The following is a 16,272-nucleotide window of genomic DNA, read 5'->3' as shown; positions in this document are numbered from 1 at the left end:
AGCACCTTCTATCTAACATTCACAGTCCGATGGCTGCATCAGAGACCAATATGGGGTTTGTATCTTGACCAAGGATATTTGGCATGCAGCGTGGAGTAAGGTATCGAACAACCAACCTTCCGGTGAGTAGGTAGGTGACCTGCTCTACCACCTGAGCTACAGACACCCCAAAATGAAGACTTTGGAGTGACTTAGTCAAAGTCCTGGTGTAAATGTGAGACCTGCCTCTATGACATTCATTTAACCTCTTTCTAGATAAAGTATGGTGGCAGGACAATAAGACTTGGGCCGCAGTCTTCTTTACACAAGGTCCTTCAAATACAGCGTTTCCTGCTGATGCCTTGTGTTATTGTTGGTAAGTGATTTGATTCTGTCTGCTTTTTATTTTGTGCCCTAAACCTGAAACAAATAAAATGTTGTTTTAAATTAATCTTACATTTCAAACAGCTATTTTCAGAAAATTAAATGCAGCAGATGTGTAGTTCATGTTTTCTACTCAACTTTACTGATGATGTTTTAGTTTTCTGCTGTGTTTGTCTTTGTCTTTCAGTGTTGGTGGTTATCTTAGTTTGGCAGAAGACATTCACAAGTGAAATGAATAAGCTCTGGCTGCTGACTGGTTATATTCTATAACCAGGCTAGTAGATTATGTATAGCATATTCAATACTATAACCTATAATACTAGAAGTGCTGGATATACAAGTCTGGCCTAAGTCTTCGGGCAGAAAGACTACTAGGAGTTGAGTTCACTGTCTTTAATTAAGCTCCACAGAAGAATTGGTTACATCAGAGCTTCCCATGTGTAATCCAAATGTGGTGCAGCCATACATGAACTTATAGTTGTAGAAGATACAGTATATGCGAATATGAGCTTGGATGTAGGTTCATTAACACACACGTCATCACACAAAACCGTGTTACAACTGTGATGCTCTGCTGCTGCTCCTTCAGTCTCTCTCCCTCAGCTTGCGCACATGACCACTGATGAGCTCATTGCCTTTGGGTGCGCTTGATTCTTTCCTCTAGACATCCTGAGGCCAAGTCAGCAGGGAATTTTCTGTATGACTGGTGGTGACTAAGAAAAAGTTCCCTCTTTGTCTCAAAATATGTATTACAGGGGTGGGGAGATCCAGGCTGCAAGGGCCAGTGTCCTGCAGGTTTTATATGTCACCCTGGGTCAACACACCTGAATCAAATGATTAGTTCATTACCAGGCCTCTGGAGAACTTCAAGACATGTTGAGGAGGTAATTTAGCTATTTAAATCCGCTGTGTTGGATCAAGGACACATCTAAAACCTGCATGACACAGGCCCTTGAGGCCTGGAGTTGGACAACCCTGGTATATTAGGATTTCTTTCAAAATTTGGCTTTTGTTGCATCTGCGAGCAATTTCTGAATTGTTTAACATAGATGTAGTTTTATCTTATAAGCTACTTAATAGTTTTGACTGTTGACTGGAGGTAGCACTTTCTACTACAGCTCGGTAATAAAGCGGTAATAGAAGAGTAACAAGGCAAAAACAAGAACATAATAATGTCGTAATTTAAATGCATGCCAATAGATGTATGTAATTCCAAACATAAAAAGGTTTTTAAAATTATACAAAATAAAGAAGAAAAACTAAAAAGTACAAGAAAAGGGTGCACTGTAAAATATAACTTGTTGTTTCAACTTAAAAATATGATGTAAAGGGCTGCCTTAAAATTTTAAGTTAATTCAAGAAATAGAGTTTGTTCTTGTAACACAACTAAATGTTATGTTGATGAAAAATCACATGTTGTCTAAACTTTTGTCTTAGTTTAGTTGACTGCGATTTGTTAGTCAGTTCAACTCCTTTAATTGTCATTAAAGTTGGGAAAAATTGGGAAAACCCTTTCAGCTAAATTAAAATAATCTATTGTTTAAACTCTTGTCATAGTTCAGTTGACTTGGGTTTTTTAGTTAATTCAAATACTTTAGTAGTTCTTTTAACTTAGGAATCTATTTTAGCTTAACTAAAATTATTTGTTAGCTAAGTTGATTTAAGTTTATTAATTAACTGAGCTCTTTAAGGTAGCTGTGTGAACTCATAAATCAGTTTCATTTTAATTATCAGGGTTGATTGACTGGATGTAAAGAAAATGTGTATTGAACATCTTAAGTATTTTTTTTTTAGCTTTCCAATTTCGTCCATTTCAGCAAAACTACCTGTTAGGTTTATCTCAGGTTTAAATATCTACATTCCTTTAAATAAATTTTCTGTTGTTTACAGAAAAAAATAAAACCCCACAGATTCCATTAAAGTGTATCTGATCATTGCAGGCAGAAAGTTTGTTTCAAGAACATGACAAGACAATTACTCATGAGCACCCAACATTCACCATTTATTGTGCCATCTTAGTCATCTGAGAAACAGAAAAATCTGTGACGTAGCTCATCAGGCTCACAATCCATCAAAACTCATAGGTTGCTCCCTGTGAAGCAATAAATTTGAACTGGGTCTTGAGCCCAGTTTGGGTGAAGACAGATTGGGTGATTATTTTGCACAAGTTTGATTAAATTCTGACCAATACTTTAGGAGCAGTAGTGATTCTTGTGAATTGCGGACAGCTGGTCAACCGAACCCTCACCATGGCATGAGCTTATCAGACTTTCAACAGGATGAGATAAAAAACTGCTGTGTTAAAAGTAACAACATAAAGTCTGCATTAATGTAATGTATCAACGGGACACTTGCCATTTTAGAAAAGTTATTCTTTACATTTGCAATATTTTTAAACTTCATTGTGCTCAGTCACACCTGTTCGCATAAAACTTGAAATATTAAAATAGTACAAAACCTTTGATAAGTGACAGTAAAGATCAGTTTACAACAACTAAGACATCAAACTCTTGTATTTGTCTTCAATTACAATTGCAACAAATTCCACAGAACCAATTTCTCTGAAAATGAGTGCTGCCTGCTTCTGAAACATTTCATAATATGAATATTTCAGAAACATTGGTTTGACTCTGCTCAATTGCAAAACAAAGGAAAAACTACTGACTTGCATGAGATAAGCATCTGCAGAGTCCACCATTATATTGTTGATAGCAATCACGTGGGACAGTTTTGAATCCTGCTGTGCTCAACTTCCCCACATTGTCAAGTTCACATAAGTTGCTGATTTAGCTGGACATGAGTTTTCAAGTTAGCTTTTTTTTTATGTAATTGGGACATTTTTAACTTGTAATTCTATGTTATAACAACAACTTCAGTCATCTATCATCAAACTGATATAGAATAATATGTTACAATAACAAACATCTAGAATTACATTTTACAGTGTGTGGTTCCTGAGGAGGAAGAATGGGGAGCAGAGAGAGGTGGTCAAATTGTCACAGTTGGGCGAGAGATGTCGCCCAACTGGGCAAGAGATAACGTCAAATTTGCCTATACTTGATGTTACTGTACAAATGGTCCAGTGACCTGTTTCCTCTGGTAGGACACTACCATGTTGGTAGAATTTGGGGAGTACAGATTTCAAACATACCTGATTAAAGTCCTCAGGAACAATATGGACGCCCTCCACATTGGCCTCTAAGACTGGTGAGCAGTGACTGTCTATAATTCTACTGTTATGGCACCAACCCTGAAGCACATGAGCACAGAGCTCTAGGCCCCTTCCCTTAGAGTCTTTGTTGCCGTCATGGCAGTGTAATGTCTGGCCCGGTACCTCGACTGATGCATTGGGGATGTTTGGACGAAGGATTCAGCTACAAACAACACTCACAGAAAAAGCAGTTGTAGTAAATCTCTGATTGCAGCTCATCTGGTTTGTTTACCGAGGGATCTGGCATTGGTGAGATGGATGGAAGTATGAAATGCATTTATTAAAGTGACTCTGCATCAGTTAGAGATATTTCTTGAAGGATGGTCAGTCATTAGATCCTGCTGGCCCAACAAGAAGTGAAGTCATTTTGGATAACATGAGCAATGTCATTCTGATAATTCTAAGTCAAAGCTGAACTTAACTATGCATATATATTTTGGGGTATTGTTTTTAAAAAAAAAACATGATAGCACTTCATTAATTTGTCTTTAGGTCTTTGTTTAGAATGAATAACCTGTGGTTCTGGTTTCAGGGTCAAGCACAGTGACTTTTCTTTGTCCTTCTTCCATACAGTAGTAAAGTAAAGGTAAAATTTTATTTATACAGCACCTTTTAAGATGTCATGATGCTTTCTCAATCATCCAGGAAAGTAAATCTCCAAAAGTTGATTCTGTTCATTTGGACGTAGCGTTTTGTGGGAGAAACGTTTCGTCACTCATCCAAGTGACATCTTCAGTCTCAGCTGACTGCAGGTTTCCCCAATCTTATGCAAATGTACTGTTTATAAGATTGGGGGAACCTGGTGTGAATGGCTTTTGTTTCAGAATCATTTCTGAGGTCATATCTTTCCATTGATTTAAGCCAAATCTGACTTTACACTAACATTTATGGAAGGTTTAAAGAATACAGCTGAGGGCTGTAATTGCGGTGATTTTGCTTAGGGACGCACTATATCTGGCTTTTTTTTTTTTTTGTAACATTGACCTGTACAGAGGTACGGGGTGGAAATGAGACGGAAGCTGCTGAGTGAAAATGTTCAAATATTTTCACTTTCGCTTGGCACGCTCCAGCCCTCCTCCTTCCAGCAGTTCTCTTTTCAGCTGCGCGCGCTGCTCGCGCTGCGCTTCACACACAACTTTAGAGACACAGAGAGCAGAGAGCCACGCAGAGCATCGCTGTGTGAGCATGTCCCAGGTAGAATTATCGTTATTATAAGATGATCCTGCTGCTCGCTCTGCTTTCTGTTCTCTCTGGAGAACTGGGTCTGTGCCGGAAGGAGGATGAAGGCTTCAACTTTGATGGAGACATCCGCCAATTCGCCGTGACCCCCAACATGCTTTACATCGCCACAGAGGAGAGGCTGTACCAGCTGAGCCACGACTTGACTTTGATCAACAGTCTGACCCAGAGGGGAATAATAAAGACCGGAAACCAGCAGGATGATGTGCAGTTTCACCGGGTTTCTGACACAGCTGAGTGGAACGCAACTTTCAGCATCAACGTGTTGTTGCCTTTCACAAAGAATGACTCGCTGATCAGCTGCGGTGTGACTGACGATGACTGCGGCCACTGCGAGATTCTGGACCTGAAGAACATCTCCAAGCTTCTGCACAGAGAACACATCCAGGTGGGACCTCTGAAGCGCAGCAGCAGGTCAGTCAGCTTTCTGGTGGATGTGAAGAAGAAAACTCAGGCTGACACTTACATTCTGACCGCGATCCAACAAAACACAGAAAAGCCCGAAAACAATAAGTGTGGTATTAATCGGCAGACTGTCAATCTGCAAGATACAGATAACAAACAGGGTGGAGGTATATTTTCTCTAACTAATGGAGCTTCAGGCACACCTGGGATCAAAAGTAAAGGTGATGTGGAGTTTGTTGACGGGTTTCAGATCAATTCAACCATCTATCTGTTCTCCAACGCGCTCTCAGCTCAAACAAACAGAGTCCGTCTCATTTGGCTTGAAGGCGAAAAGAGCAAAACTGATACACTCAAGTCTCTGCGGGGCGCAACTCTCAGTGTCTCTGACAGTGAAAGCAGCAGACTCGTGGCCTCCTCGGTCATCCCGGGGGAGCTTTGGAGCGGCGTGTTCAGTGTGGATGGAGGAGACACCGACACTCAGCTAATGGTGTTTGACATCAGCCCTGATTACAGCAGTGATGCCGACAGAGATCCAGACTTCTACACCTCTGTGCCATCAGAAGTGACGGTGAGAGCTTTTCAAACTCTGATTTAATGGTTCTTAATTTAATGGCTCCAGTATCCTCTGGATAAATGTCCCTTTAAAAAAGAATAAAATAACTAAATTATACATTTTAACTACAACAAAAAGAAAGTTTTGTTCTTTTGTGCGTCTTAATAGAGTTATTTTTGTAATATCATTTCAGCTGCTGGAAAAATCTTGTCATGTTTGAGCATCATAGACTGAAGAAAGATGAGAGAGCAGTTTAAGACTTTTGTACAATTGGTGATAAAATAATCCATATATTTGTTTCTCCACACATACTATAACAAAAAAAAATGTTATCTATGAACCAGTTTAACTATTAAGCCAACTGTGGTATGTCCTAATGGCCACACTTCATGTCTGAACCTCATATTTCAAACTAAAATGACAAAATCAAGAAATTCAACTGACTTTGGTGACAATGCAGCAACAGACATGCTTCAGTGAGGCTTCAGGACTTTCAGTACTTCTGATGTTCAGTTCTTCAGGTCAGTTATTTCTGATGTTTTTCTGTTTCTCAGCCAAAGATCCTCAAACCGAAGGCAGTGATTTTCAGGCAGAGCTACATGACCTCAGTGCTGGCAGTGAGGCAGAGAGGCTGGATGGTTTTCTATATTGGGACAGGAGACGGACAGCTCATTAAGGTTTGTATAAATTATCATATATCAGTTATTATTAACAGAAAGAAATAAAGCTAATGTTCAGTATTTCAGAGGCCATCTAGTAGCAGTAGGGTGTCTATTGAGAAACTGTTAACTAAACAAATTTAATGCATTAACTGTTTAGGAATTACAGCCATTTTTATACACAGGCTGCCATTTTCACAGTCAGTTGAGGCCTAATTTCGTTATGTCACAACATTTCGCTGGAAGTCAACGTATTAGGCCCAAAGAAGTGTCAGTGCAAGTAAACAAGGCTGAACAAGCAAAAGAAAGCAGACAGACGGCAGAGCCTGTAGGAGAAGCCAAATCAACATTCCAGATCAAGAACATCCAACGAGTCTGAACAAGTACAGAAGACAACCGATGTGGATGTTTGCAGCAGTGTTTCATTAGTTTACAGCTACAGAGCATCATGGAATCCCAAGAAAACCCTTGGAGAAGTAGTTTTGTCGTCCTTTATCAAACTTTGAGTTAAAGAGACACCTTCAGGAATGTATATACGGAAACCATTGTTTACACTCGGGCACAGGAAGACCAGATTAGACCTGGCTGAAAACATCTCAAAGATGCCTAAAAATAAATATTTGGACAGAAACAAAGATTTACTGGATGATGGTTAACGGGGGGAAGAAAAGTGTAAAAGCTGTATAGTTTTGTTTTTAGTGTAAATTCTAACATTAACACTTGTGATCTTAATTATATGATTATCAGCTTTATTTATTTTTTACATTCTTCCTAGAGTCCCATTTTTTTCAAAGCAAGGTTGTAACTAGATTGATCACTCACACTGCTTCTGATTTGACATAAACAACCAAACAATACAAACCCCCCCACTGAGTACAGAAACAATAGTACAGTCTCTCCTTCTTGTTGTCAGCTGTCTGTGGACAAGAACTATCACGCTGCCTGTCCCACGGTGCTCTACAGGACCAGTGATGACCGCAAAGTGTTTCCCAAATTACATCTGGATCCAGTGGGTCGTAAACATCTGTATGTGCCATTTACAAACCAGGTACTTATATTATTTACTGATTATCTTAATGTCACATGTACCTGTGCTGCATTTTAAAGTGTTTGTTGTTCTAGGTGAAGCGAGTTCCTGTGTCAAAGTGCAGCACGTACACAAATGTGCAGGAGTGTTGGTCTGCACAGGATCCATACTGTGGTTGGTGTGGCTCTAAAAGCAGGTGAGAGAAACAACATGCAGCTGATGTCTCCAAACTATTCTGAACTTGGTGATCATTTCTCCTTCTTCTCCCAGCTGCACATTTGAAGATGACTGCACAGATTCAGACTGGCTGTCCATTCCTGATGAGTCCCAGCACAAAATGATTTCCCACAAAGTTGAAAAGGACACAAACGGACAGGTACAGCTTACAAACACACTTGGGACTGTGATCATTTGTGGCTTTCAGGTGTTTCTCACTTATGTTCTTAATTTTCAGATTTTACTAAAAATCCACACACACCTGACTGTGGGCCAGGAAGGGCCGTCTAACTTTGCCTGTCAGTTCGTTGGAAGGTCCAGCTCGATTTGTGCTTCGAATAACCCTCCTCCACATTTCCCACAATGCACCTGCATCCTGTCTGATCGTACGCTTCCTACTGATGGTCAGTGACTTTTCAGAAATAATTCCAGGAATAAAATGCTTCACAACAAAAGTTATTTATTGATTTGTAGTATTTGCCAAAATAAGAAAATTAAATCAGAAATATTAATGACAGAGCTACTCTGACAGATGAAATATTCTAACTGTTTATTATTATAGTGGTACAGCTCAAACATATATACTACTAATAGTAGAGACTTTGACACTTAAGTTTTTTTGTTTTTTTTAATGTACAGGTCTGCATGTCACAATAAAATTCAGACTTGGGACATCACAGCTGTCAGAACAACTGAGGTTAAACGACTGCTCTAACATGAGTGGACCACCAAGTTTCATGTTGTAAGTCCATTAATACTAGAAATGATTCAACGACTCAGACTGTGGACAGACTAAAGTGGTCCTGATGTGATTAACAGAAAGATCAGACAATCAAGTCGCAGTTAGAAATCAAAGAGAACGAAACCTTACTGATGAAAGCTGGAAAAGTTGAACAATTGAATGAAACTGTACGGACAGGATGGACCAGAGACGAGTGGTCTTGTTGTGGGAAGTCTTTATACTGGTTTATTTCAGCAAAGCCATGAGCTTGCTCATGGCCCGGAGCGTACTTGAAAACATATTTTCATTATTAAATGTTCTCGGCAGTAAACTCATACAGCGTCCTCAGTTCAGCTGAGCTTTGTTCAGTAGAACTTCTTGGCTGAACATCTGCTCTCTTCCTGTTATTCATTCAGGATGACGCGGACTGGGTGTTTCTGTTTCTGCATGAAAAGTATGGCAGTCTCTTTTCATTCCCAAAAGTACACGTAGTTGATTCCTCTTCTTAAATCCTTTCCTCGGCATCTTGGTCCCTCCTACCAGCTGTGGCAGCAGAGGAAATGAGGAAGAGAGATATTTAACAAAATAAGACATCCTGTCAGTTAAGACATAAATGAACCATAAAGAACTTTAGCGACTGTGGCTGAGGAATAAGAACTGCTTCAGTGCAGATTGGATTGACTGAGGCGACACGCAGTTTTCCTCAGGAAGTGGGTGGAGAGCAGGCAGGTGGGGTCAGCGTGTGTGTTCGGAGGTCCAGGTGGTTATGAGTAGGAAAAACAAAACAGCTTTGTCCTTCTCTCATTCATGCACTCCTTTTTTCCCTATGGTGCTTTTTTGTGCTCATCTCACTCCTCTGTTTTCTGCTCAGGTGTCGGCAGTGTATCAAAGCTGGTTGTGGATGGAACAAAAACAGCTGTTCCTGGGCTAACCAAGGAGAGACTGGTGTACTAGTGACTGATTTTATGGATTTATCAGTCTGTGTGCTACATTATTTTAAATTCATCACTTTTTAACATTCAGCAAGAAACGTGGGCTTAATGGTAGAAAACAACATTTTTAGTAAAGGCCAGACATGCTAAGAAAAACACAATTACTGAGCAAATTTCCTACTGATTAACTTATTTTGAGGATGACATTTTCAAGTATTTATTGCTTCATCAATACAATGATTTCCATGTTTAGTTTATAAAAAATAAAAATGCTTTTATTAGCAGTTTTCCTCTTTTTGAACTAAGATAATGTTAGCCACAACAGGTCCTAGATCAGTTCTGATAGATTACAGTGCTACGCACATGCTAAGTGCTGAATCCCCTCCTGCAGGACAGAGTTTGCCAAGAGTTGGAGTCTGGGAAGAACTTCTCCGTGAGTCTGATCCTCATTGTTCCTCTGACACCTAATCCACATCCAGTATAATGTCAGCAGAAAGAAATTAAATTATCTGTTTTTTTTGTTTGTTTCACTGTCAGATCCCAGAGATCTCCTCCATCACTCCCAGTGTGGTGTCTTTCTATGGGACAAACCATGCAGTGTTATTAGGTCGTAACCTTGGTGATGTGAAACGAGTGAGGATCCAGACACACGCTGACTGTACTCCAAAAGAGTGAGCCACTGTACACATAACTAAGACGATGCTGGGAAATGACAAATTAAAGAGCAGATTTTAATACAGGGGAACACCACCCATATTACAAACCTACATATTCTATAATTTAACCCTCTCAAAGCAGGTGTTGCCGATTTGCAACAGTTAAAAACTAACAACCTGATTACCCCACATACATATTTTATGAGTTTTTTTTACTCAGAAGTACCACTGCAGGACTTGGTTGTGCATTAGCAACAAAAAGTTTAATTTGAGCCTGAGAGGGTTAACTTTGACAGGTCAATTCTAAAATAGTTAACAGTGTGTTTCATAAAATACTAACAAATCCAGAATATGTACAATAAGAGTCACCCTTCACACAAAACAACAATAAAATATTAAATAAAGAAACAATACAAGGATTCAAAATTAAGGTGCAAAAGAAGAAATTAGTAAAAATAAAACAACAAGTTTTGTCTGTTTTCAGGTTTTCTGCATATCGTGGTGATGTCATTGAGTGTGTGTCTTTGCCCAGGTCTCCTGTTTGGGGCAACACTGGTATCAGTCTGACGTTCCACATTCCCACCACAGAACTTAAAGGTGTGGCCAGCGTCTGCGTTCTCCTCCCAGATGGTAGTTGCCATGGTGAGGCTAACATCACTTACCGCTCATCGCCATCCTGTGGCAACATTACTCCAAGCAGCAGCTGGATGAGGTAAGATTAGTTTTGCACAAAGCGTTAGCGACAGCTGCTGATGGTGGATCCAGAACTTCCAGCAGCTAATGTCACAGAAAGAGTTTAAACTGAAGCTTTTAAACTGGATGACTAAAAGGAACTAGTGCTGATAACTGATTTTGAGGAGGTGGTCACCTCTGACTAAATTCAGTTTAGTTTTTAGACAAATCAAATCAAATAGAACCAAATTAACAACCATACAATATCTGCAACACATTTAATGTGACATATGGAGAGCACTGTCTCTAAGAAATTATCTTCTGAGAAGTGCAATAAAAAAACCTGATAAATCAAAATAATAATCATCTGCAGTTCATTTTAACAGGGAGTCTTCCTGAGGCAATAAAGGCCGATAGTAAAGGTGGTGTTAATGATCCAAATCTAAAACTACTTTAGTCTTATTTATTTATTACAAATATAACATGTTAGTGGGAAAGAATAGAGACATGGATATTTTTCTGCTCCATCAAGCAATAAGCTTATTGTTACACCTTTATTGAGCTCTGCTGGTTTTCTGCTATAATGCTGTAGATCTTTCTTCCATTAAGAAGTGATGCAGCATCATTTTTATTCTCAAGTAAACTCTTAAAGAACCCCACGGTGATCCTTTCATGCTTTGGCCTTTATAGCTACAAAGCTAAATTTGTTGTTTTAGTCCATCAGACACTTTGGTCTGCATCAGAACATAACAACTAGGTCATCCTCAGATGATGACTCATTATACTCTAGTGTATAGAAATCTCTTAAACCTGCAATGGGAGCCACTGCAGTACAGTTTTACCATTACATTGAGGTGTCATTATAAGAATTATTCTCTGTGATCAAGAGTCTTTCATACTCTCTGCTCTGCATAAATGCTGCTCTGTGTTTGGTAGTGGGAAGAGGAAGCTCACACTCATGGGGTCTCACCTGGACCTTGTTGAAGGGGTCGTACACAGCCACGCCAAGCACGACGTCAAGCTTCCCATCGACAGCAGCTATCAGGTCTGCAGACACACACAGTGTAAATGGGATTGTTGTTACACATCAAATATATCATTTTACATAATATGTCTTTCTCTGGTTGATTTACAGAGGTAAAGATGTCATGGTTCAAACTTTCAAATTTTAAAATGTTCAAAATGTTGGCTGATTTCAACATGAAAGCAGAACACATTCAGACTAGATGTGTTCTTAAATGCCGTTCAAACAAACGTTTGTTCATCATTTTAAAAGATAATAGGATGAACACTAGTGAACGATGATTACAAAAGCACTCATGTTAAATGAACAAACAAATAAACAATGAACTAACATTAAAGCAAGCTTCAGTGTTTGAGAAGACAAATTAATCTGCTCCACTACCAGGTTTTCTATTCATTGTGCATGTGTATGAAACGTGTGCACACCCGGGTTTTAGTCAACTTAAAAAATGAGATCAAATAATTTCAAAACTGTTCTCATCTTTAACTCTAACCTGTACAATATAATTTCAAAACCAACTAACCAACTATGTTTTTAAAAATTATATTTTTTTAAATATATTTAAAAATAATAATAAAACATCCAATTAGTTGGTTGCATACGTGTGCACAAACTTAGTTAGCCCAATACTTTGTGGAAGTGCCTTTTGATTAATCAGAGGATTGGGTCTCTCAGCATGGCATATCTGACCTGCCTATTCTTACTTGCACCAAATGTGTAAAATGTGAGAGCATGTGCACAGGCATCTTCTGCTCATCCCACAGATTTTTTAATGGAAATAATTAGACCCCATCTTATCTTAAAGACAGCATCGTATCATATCACCCCAATAGAGCACTTTGCGCTCAGACTATTGATTCATTGGGTATTTAAAAGTAGAATGGGAAGCAGAGCCTTCAGCTTTCAGCTCCTTCTCTGTAGAACCAGCTCGAAGTTTGGATTCAGGAGACAGACACCCTCTCTACTTTTAAGATTAGGCTTAAATCTTTCCTTTTTGATGAAGCTTACAGGGAGTGCAGAATTATTAGGCAAGTTGTATTTTTGAGGAATAATTTTATTATTGAACAACAACCATGTTCTCAATGAACCCAAAAGAGTCATTAATATCAAAGCTGAATGTTTTTGGAAATAGTTTTTAGTTTGTTTTTAGTTTTAGCTATTTTAGGGGGATATCTGTGTGTGCAGGTGACTATTACTGTGCATAATTATTAGGCAACTCAAAAAACAAATATATACCCATTTCAATTATTTATTTTTACCAGTGACACCAATATAACATCTCCACATTCACAAATATACATTTCTGACATTCAAAAACAAAACAAAAACAAATCAGCGACCAATATAGCCACCTTTCTTTGCAAGGACACTCAAAAGCCTGCCATCCATGGATTCTGTCAGTGTTTTGATCTGTTCACCATCAACATTGCATGCAGCAGCAACCACAGCCTCCCAGACACTGTTCAGAGAGGTGTACTGTTTCCCCTCCTTGTAAATCTCACATTTGATGATGGACCACAGGTTCTCAATGGGGTTCAGATCAGGTGAACAAGGAGGCCATGTCATTAGTTTTTCTTCTTTTATACCCTTTCTTGCCAGCCACGCTGTGGAGTACTTGGACGCGTGTGATGGAGCATTGTCCTGCATGAAAATCATGTTTTTCTTGAAGGATGCAGACTTCTTCCTGTACCACTGCTTGAAGAAGGTGTCTTCCAGAAACTGGCAGTAGGACTGGGAGTTGAGCTTGACTCCATCCTCAACCCGAAAAGGCCCCACAAGCTCATCTTTGATGATACCAGCCCAAACCAGTACTCCACCTCCACCTTGCTGGCGTCTGAGTCGGACTGGAGCTCTCTGCCCTTTACCAATCCAGCCACGGGCCCATCCATCTGGCCCATCAAGACTCACTCTCATTTCATCAGTCCATAAAACCTTAGAAAAACCAGTCTTGAGATATTTCTTGGCCCAGTCTTGACGTTTCAGCTTGTGTGTCTTGTTCAGTGGTGGTCGTCTTTCAGCCTTTCTTACCTTGGCCATGTCTCTAAGTATTGCACACCTTGTGCTTTTGGGCACTCCAGTGATGTTGCAGCTCTGAAATATGGCCCAACTGGTGGCAAGTGGCATCTTGGCAGCTGCACGCTTGACTTTTCTCAGTTCATGGGCAGTTATTTGGCGCCTTGGTTTTTCCACACGCTTCTTGCGACCCTGTTGACTATTTTGAATGAAACGCTTGATTGTTCGATGATCACGCTTCAGAAGCTTTGCAATTTTGAGACTGCTGCATCCCTCTGTAAGATATCTCACCATTTTTGACTATTCTGAGCCTGTCAAGTCCTTCTTTTGACCCATTTTGCCAAAGGAAAGGACGTTGCCTAATAATTATGCACACCTGATATAGGGGGTTGATGTCATTAGACCACACCCCTTCTCATTACAGAGATGCACATCACCTAATATGCTTAATTGGTAGTAGGCTTTCGAGCCTATACAGCTTGGAGTAAGACAACATGCATGAAGAGGATGATGTGGACAAAATACTCATTTGCCTAATAATTCTGCACTCCCTGTATAGTTAGGGCTGGATGAGGTGACCCCAAATCCTTCTTTAGTTATGCTGTAATAGGCACAGGCTGCTGGGGGATTCCCATGATTCACTGTGAGTGTTTGCATTTTCACTCTATATATGTTTATAAACCACTCTGCATTTAATCATTAGTTATTATTAGTCTCATGCCCTCTTCCACAGTGTGTCTGTGTCCTGTCTTCCTTCTCTCACCCCCAACCAGACCAACATGTCAGATGGCTGCCCCTCCCTGAGCTTGGTTCTGCTAGAATTTTCTCCCTATTAAAAGGAAGTTTTGAACGTTCTGTTGAATTTAGGTCTGTGTGTGTGTGTGTGTGTGTGTGTGTGTGTGTGTGTGTGTGTGTGTGTGTGTGTGTGTGTGTGTGTGTGTGTGTGTGTGTGCTTTTCAGGTCATGGTAGCTCCTGTGCTAAAGAATTAGTGCTCAACTATATTTAAAAAATAACATCACTTAAGCATCTCATCCAGACATTGACTTTATAACACAGAATGTATTTAAACTCCTTGCAGAGTCTCAGCTATGACACACCTGAAGCTGAAAGCACTTTGATGATTTCTAGCAGCACTGTGTTTCTAAAAGCAGCCAATGAAACTTTAGCCTGCTCTTTAAACATCACCTACCATCCAGAGCCTGAGTTTACCAGCTTCACAGCCATAAGGACAGGAAACAATGTCCGCATCACCTTAAAGGTAACATTGTTACTTTTGCTTTTTTTTTTTTTATCGCATGTACAAACAGGAGTTCATTAAAGGTCAAACTTTGTTTCTGTTATTTTAGAAAAAGTCAGACAAACTGGAGATGTCAAAAGACGAGTTATCAGTGTGGGGCGTTCAAGACACACAGGAATACGGCTGTATCCTGGTGGCCAAAGAAACCAGTAAAGAGACTGACTCCTTCAGCTGTGAGATTAAAGGGCTACCCAACACACGATTCCAAAAGTTAAAGGTAAATCTTTCTTTTAAGCTATAGGCAACACTTTCATAGAGATACATTTGTTGTGACAGTAGGTCCAACATTATAGCAATCGTGTTACCATACAAAGTACACAAAATATATTTCTAATGTCATTTTAAATGACTGTTTTCTAAAATAATTCTATAAATACGTGATATTGAACTTCAATACACAATCAACATAAAACAAAACAAAACTGATCAAATGAGTCTGTGGTGAGAATAGCAAAAGTTTTGAGTAGAATCTTTAAACTTGTATCAAGTCCAAAAACATCTATTAAAACATCATTTTTTAAACAGTTATGTTCAAATTGTGATATTTCCTTGAGAATAGTTCTGCTGCTCTGGTGAGACTTCACCCTGTGAAATGCTTTTTTGTATTTTCTAGATAAAGTATGGTGACAAGACAATAAGCCTCAGTGATTCTTCATCACACCATGTCTCTCCAATACTGCTTTCCCTGCTGATAATTGGACATATTGCCAGTAAGTTGTGTTGACATATTGGCTTTTTCTATAAACCCTGAACAAATTTCAATTTCAATTATGTAGTACAATTTCTGGAGACCTTTTCTACTCCATCTTGACAGCGTTCTAGTTTTTCTGCTCAGGTTAAATTGGTTACTGTTTGGCTTTTTGTATTGGTGGCTATCTGTCTATGGTGGAGGAGACGCCCAGGGAGATGAATGGATTTTGACCAATGATGCCCCTCTCTCTGTTCAAGTGTTTTCATGTTATGTCTGTTTGATTAATAAATCACTTTGATGAATAAATCTTCCTTGTTTAAAAATGTGCCATGGTGTGTTCTCCCTCTGTTTATGACCTCTTGATGTCTTTTATTAATAAAAATTATAAAAAACAAAAACAAAACACCAAATATAATAATATACACCAGAATCTCATTATAGCTTTGGAGTATGCTTGTGCACAACATCCCACAAATAACTCAAATTTCAAGAGAATTTTCTGGGAAGACATAATTAAATACAAATCATATATATATGATTGGTATTGGTGTGTGTGTGTGTGTATATATATATATATATATATATATATATA

The 16,272-nt window shown here is 39.1% G+C and overlaps 1 protein-coding gene across 2 annotated transcripts; it reads left to right on the top strand.

The window, feature by feature from the left end:
• The first annotated feature begins 4,662 nt into the window (after nucleotides 1-4,662).
• LOC146688858 (plexin-C1-like) lies at nucleotides 4,663-16,005 on the top strand. Of its 2 annotated transcripts, none has more exons than XM_085437314.1 (15): nucleotides 4,663-5,786; nucleotides 6,326-6,448; nucleotides 7,344-7,478; nucleotides 7,553-7,653; nucleotides 7,728-7,833; nucleotides 7,912-8,077; nucleotides 8,313-8,415; nucleotides 9,266-9,341; nucleotides 9,718-9,759; nucleotides 9,864-9,997; nucleotides 10,515-10,694; nucleotides 11,591-11,699; nucleotides 14,771-14,950; nucleotides 15,039-15,206; nucleotides 15,603-16,005. In XM_085437314.1, exons 1-15 carry the CDS (start codon nucleotides 4,791-4,793, stop codon nucleotides 15,711-15,713), a joined length of 2,730 nt encoding a protein of 909 aa, XP_085293440.1. In that variant the 5' UTR covers nucleotides 4,663-4,790; the 3' UTR covers nucleotides 15,714-16,005. The 2 variants fall into 2 exon arrangements, with proteins under 2 accessions (XP_085293440.1, XP_085293439.1); XM_085437313.1 differs by having other exon boundaries at nucleotides 9,266-9,371.
• The last annotated feature ends 267 nt before the right edge of the window (nucleotides 16,006-16,272 follow it).

The sequence above is a fragment of the Copadichromis virginalis genome, linkage group LG17 (assembly GCF_057382275.1).
Source record: "Copadichromis virginalis isolate Kocher_CV1m ecotype Utaka linkage group LG17, C_Virginalis_male_GT1.1, whole genome shotgun sequence".
NCBI lineage: Eukaryota > Metazoa > Chordata > Actinopteri > Cichliformes > Cichlidae > Copadichromis > Copadichromis virginalis.
Note: the sequence above shows the minus strand (reverse complement) of the source record. Positions and strands in the feature narration are given on the sequence as shown.

Coding starts and splice junctions, on each gene's coding strand:
- LOC146688858 (XM_085437313.1), top strand. CDS start 4,791: ATGATCCTGCTGCTCGCTCTGCTTTCTGTTCTCTCTGGAGAACTGGGT. Junction 6,449..7,343: donor GAGACGGACAGCTCATTAAG/GTTTGTATAAAT, acceptor TCTTGTTGTCAG/CTGTCTGTGGACAAGAACTA. Junction 7,834..7,911: donor AAAAGGACACAAACGGACAG/GTACAGCTTACA, acceptor CTTAATTTTCAG/ATTTTACTAAAAATCCACAC.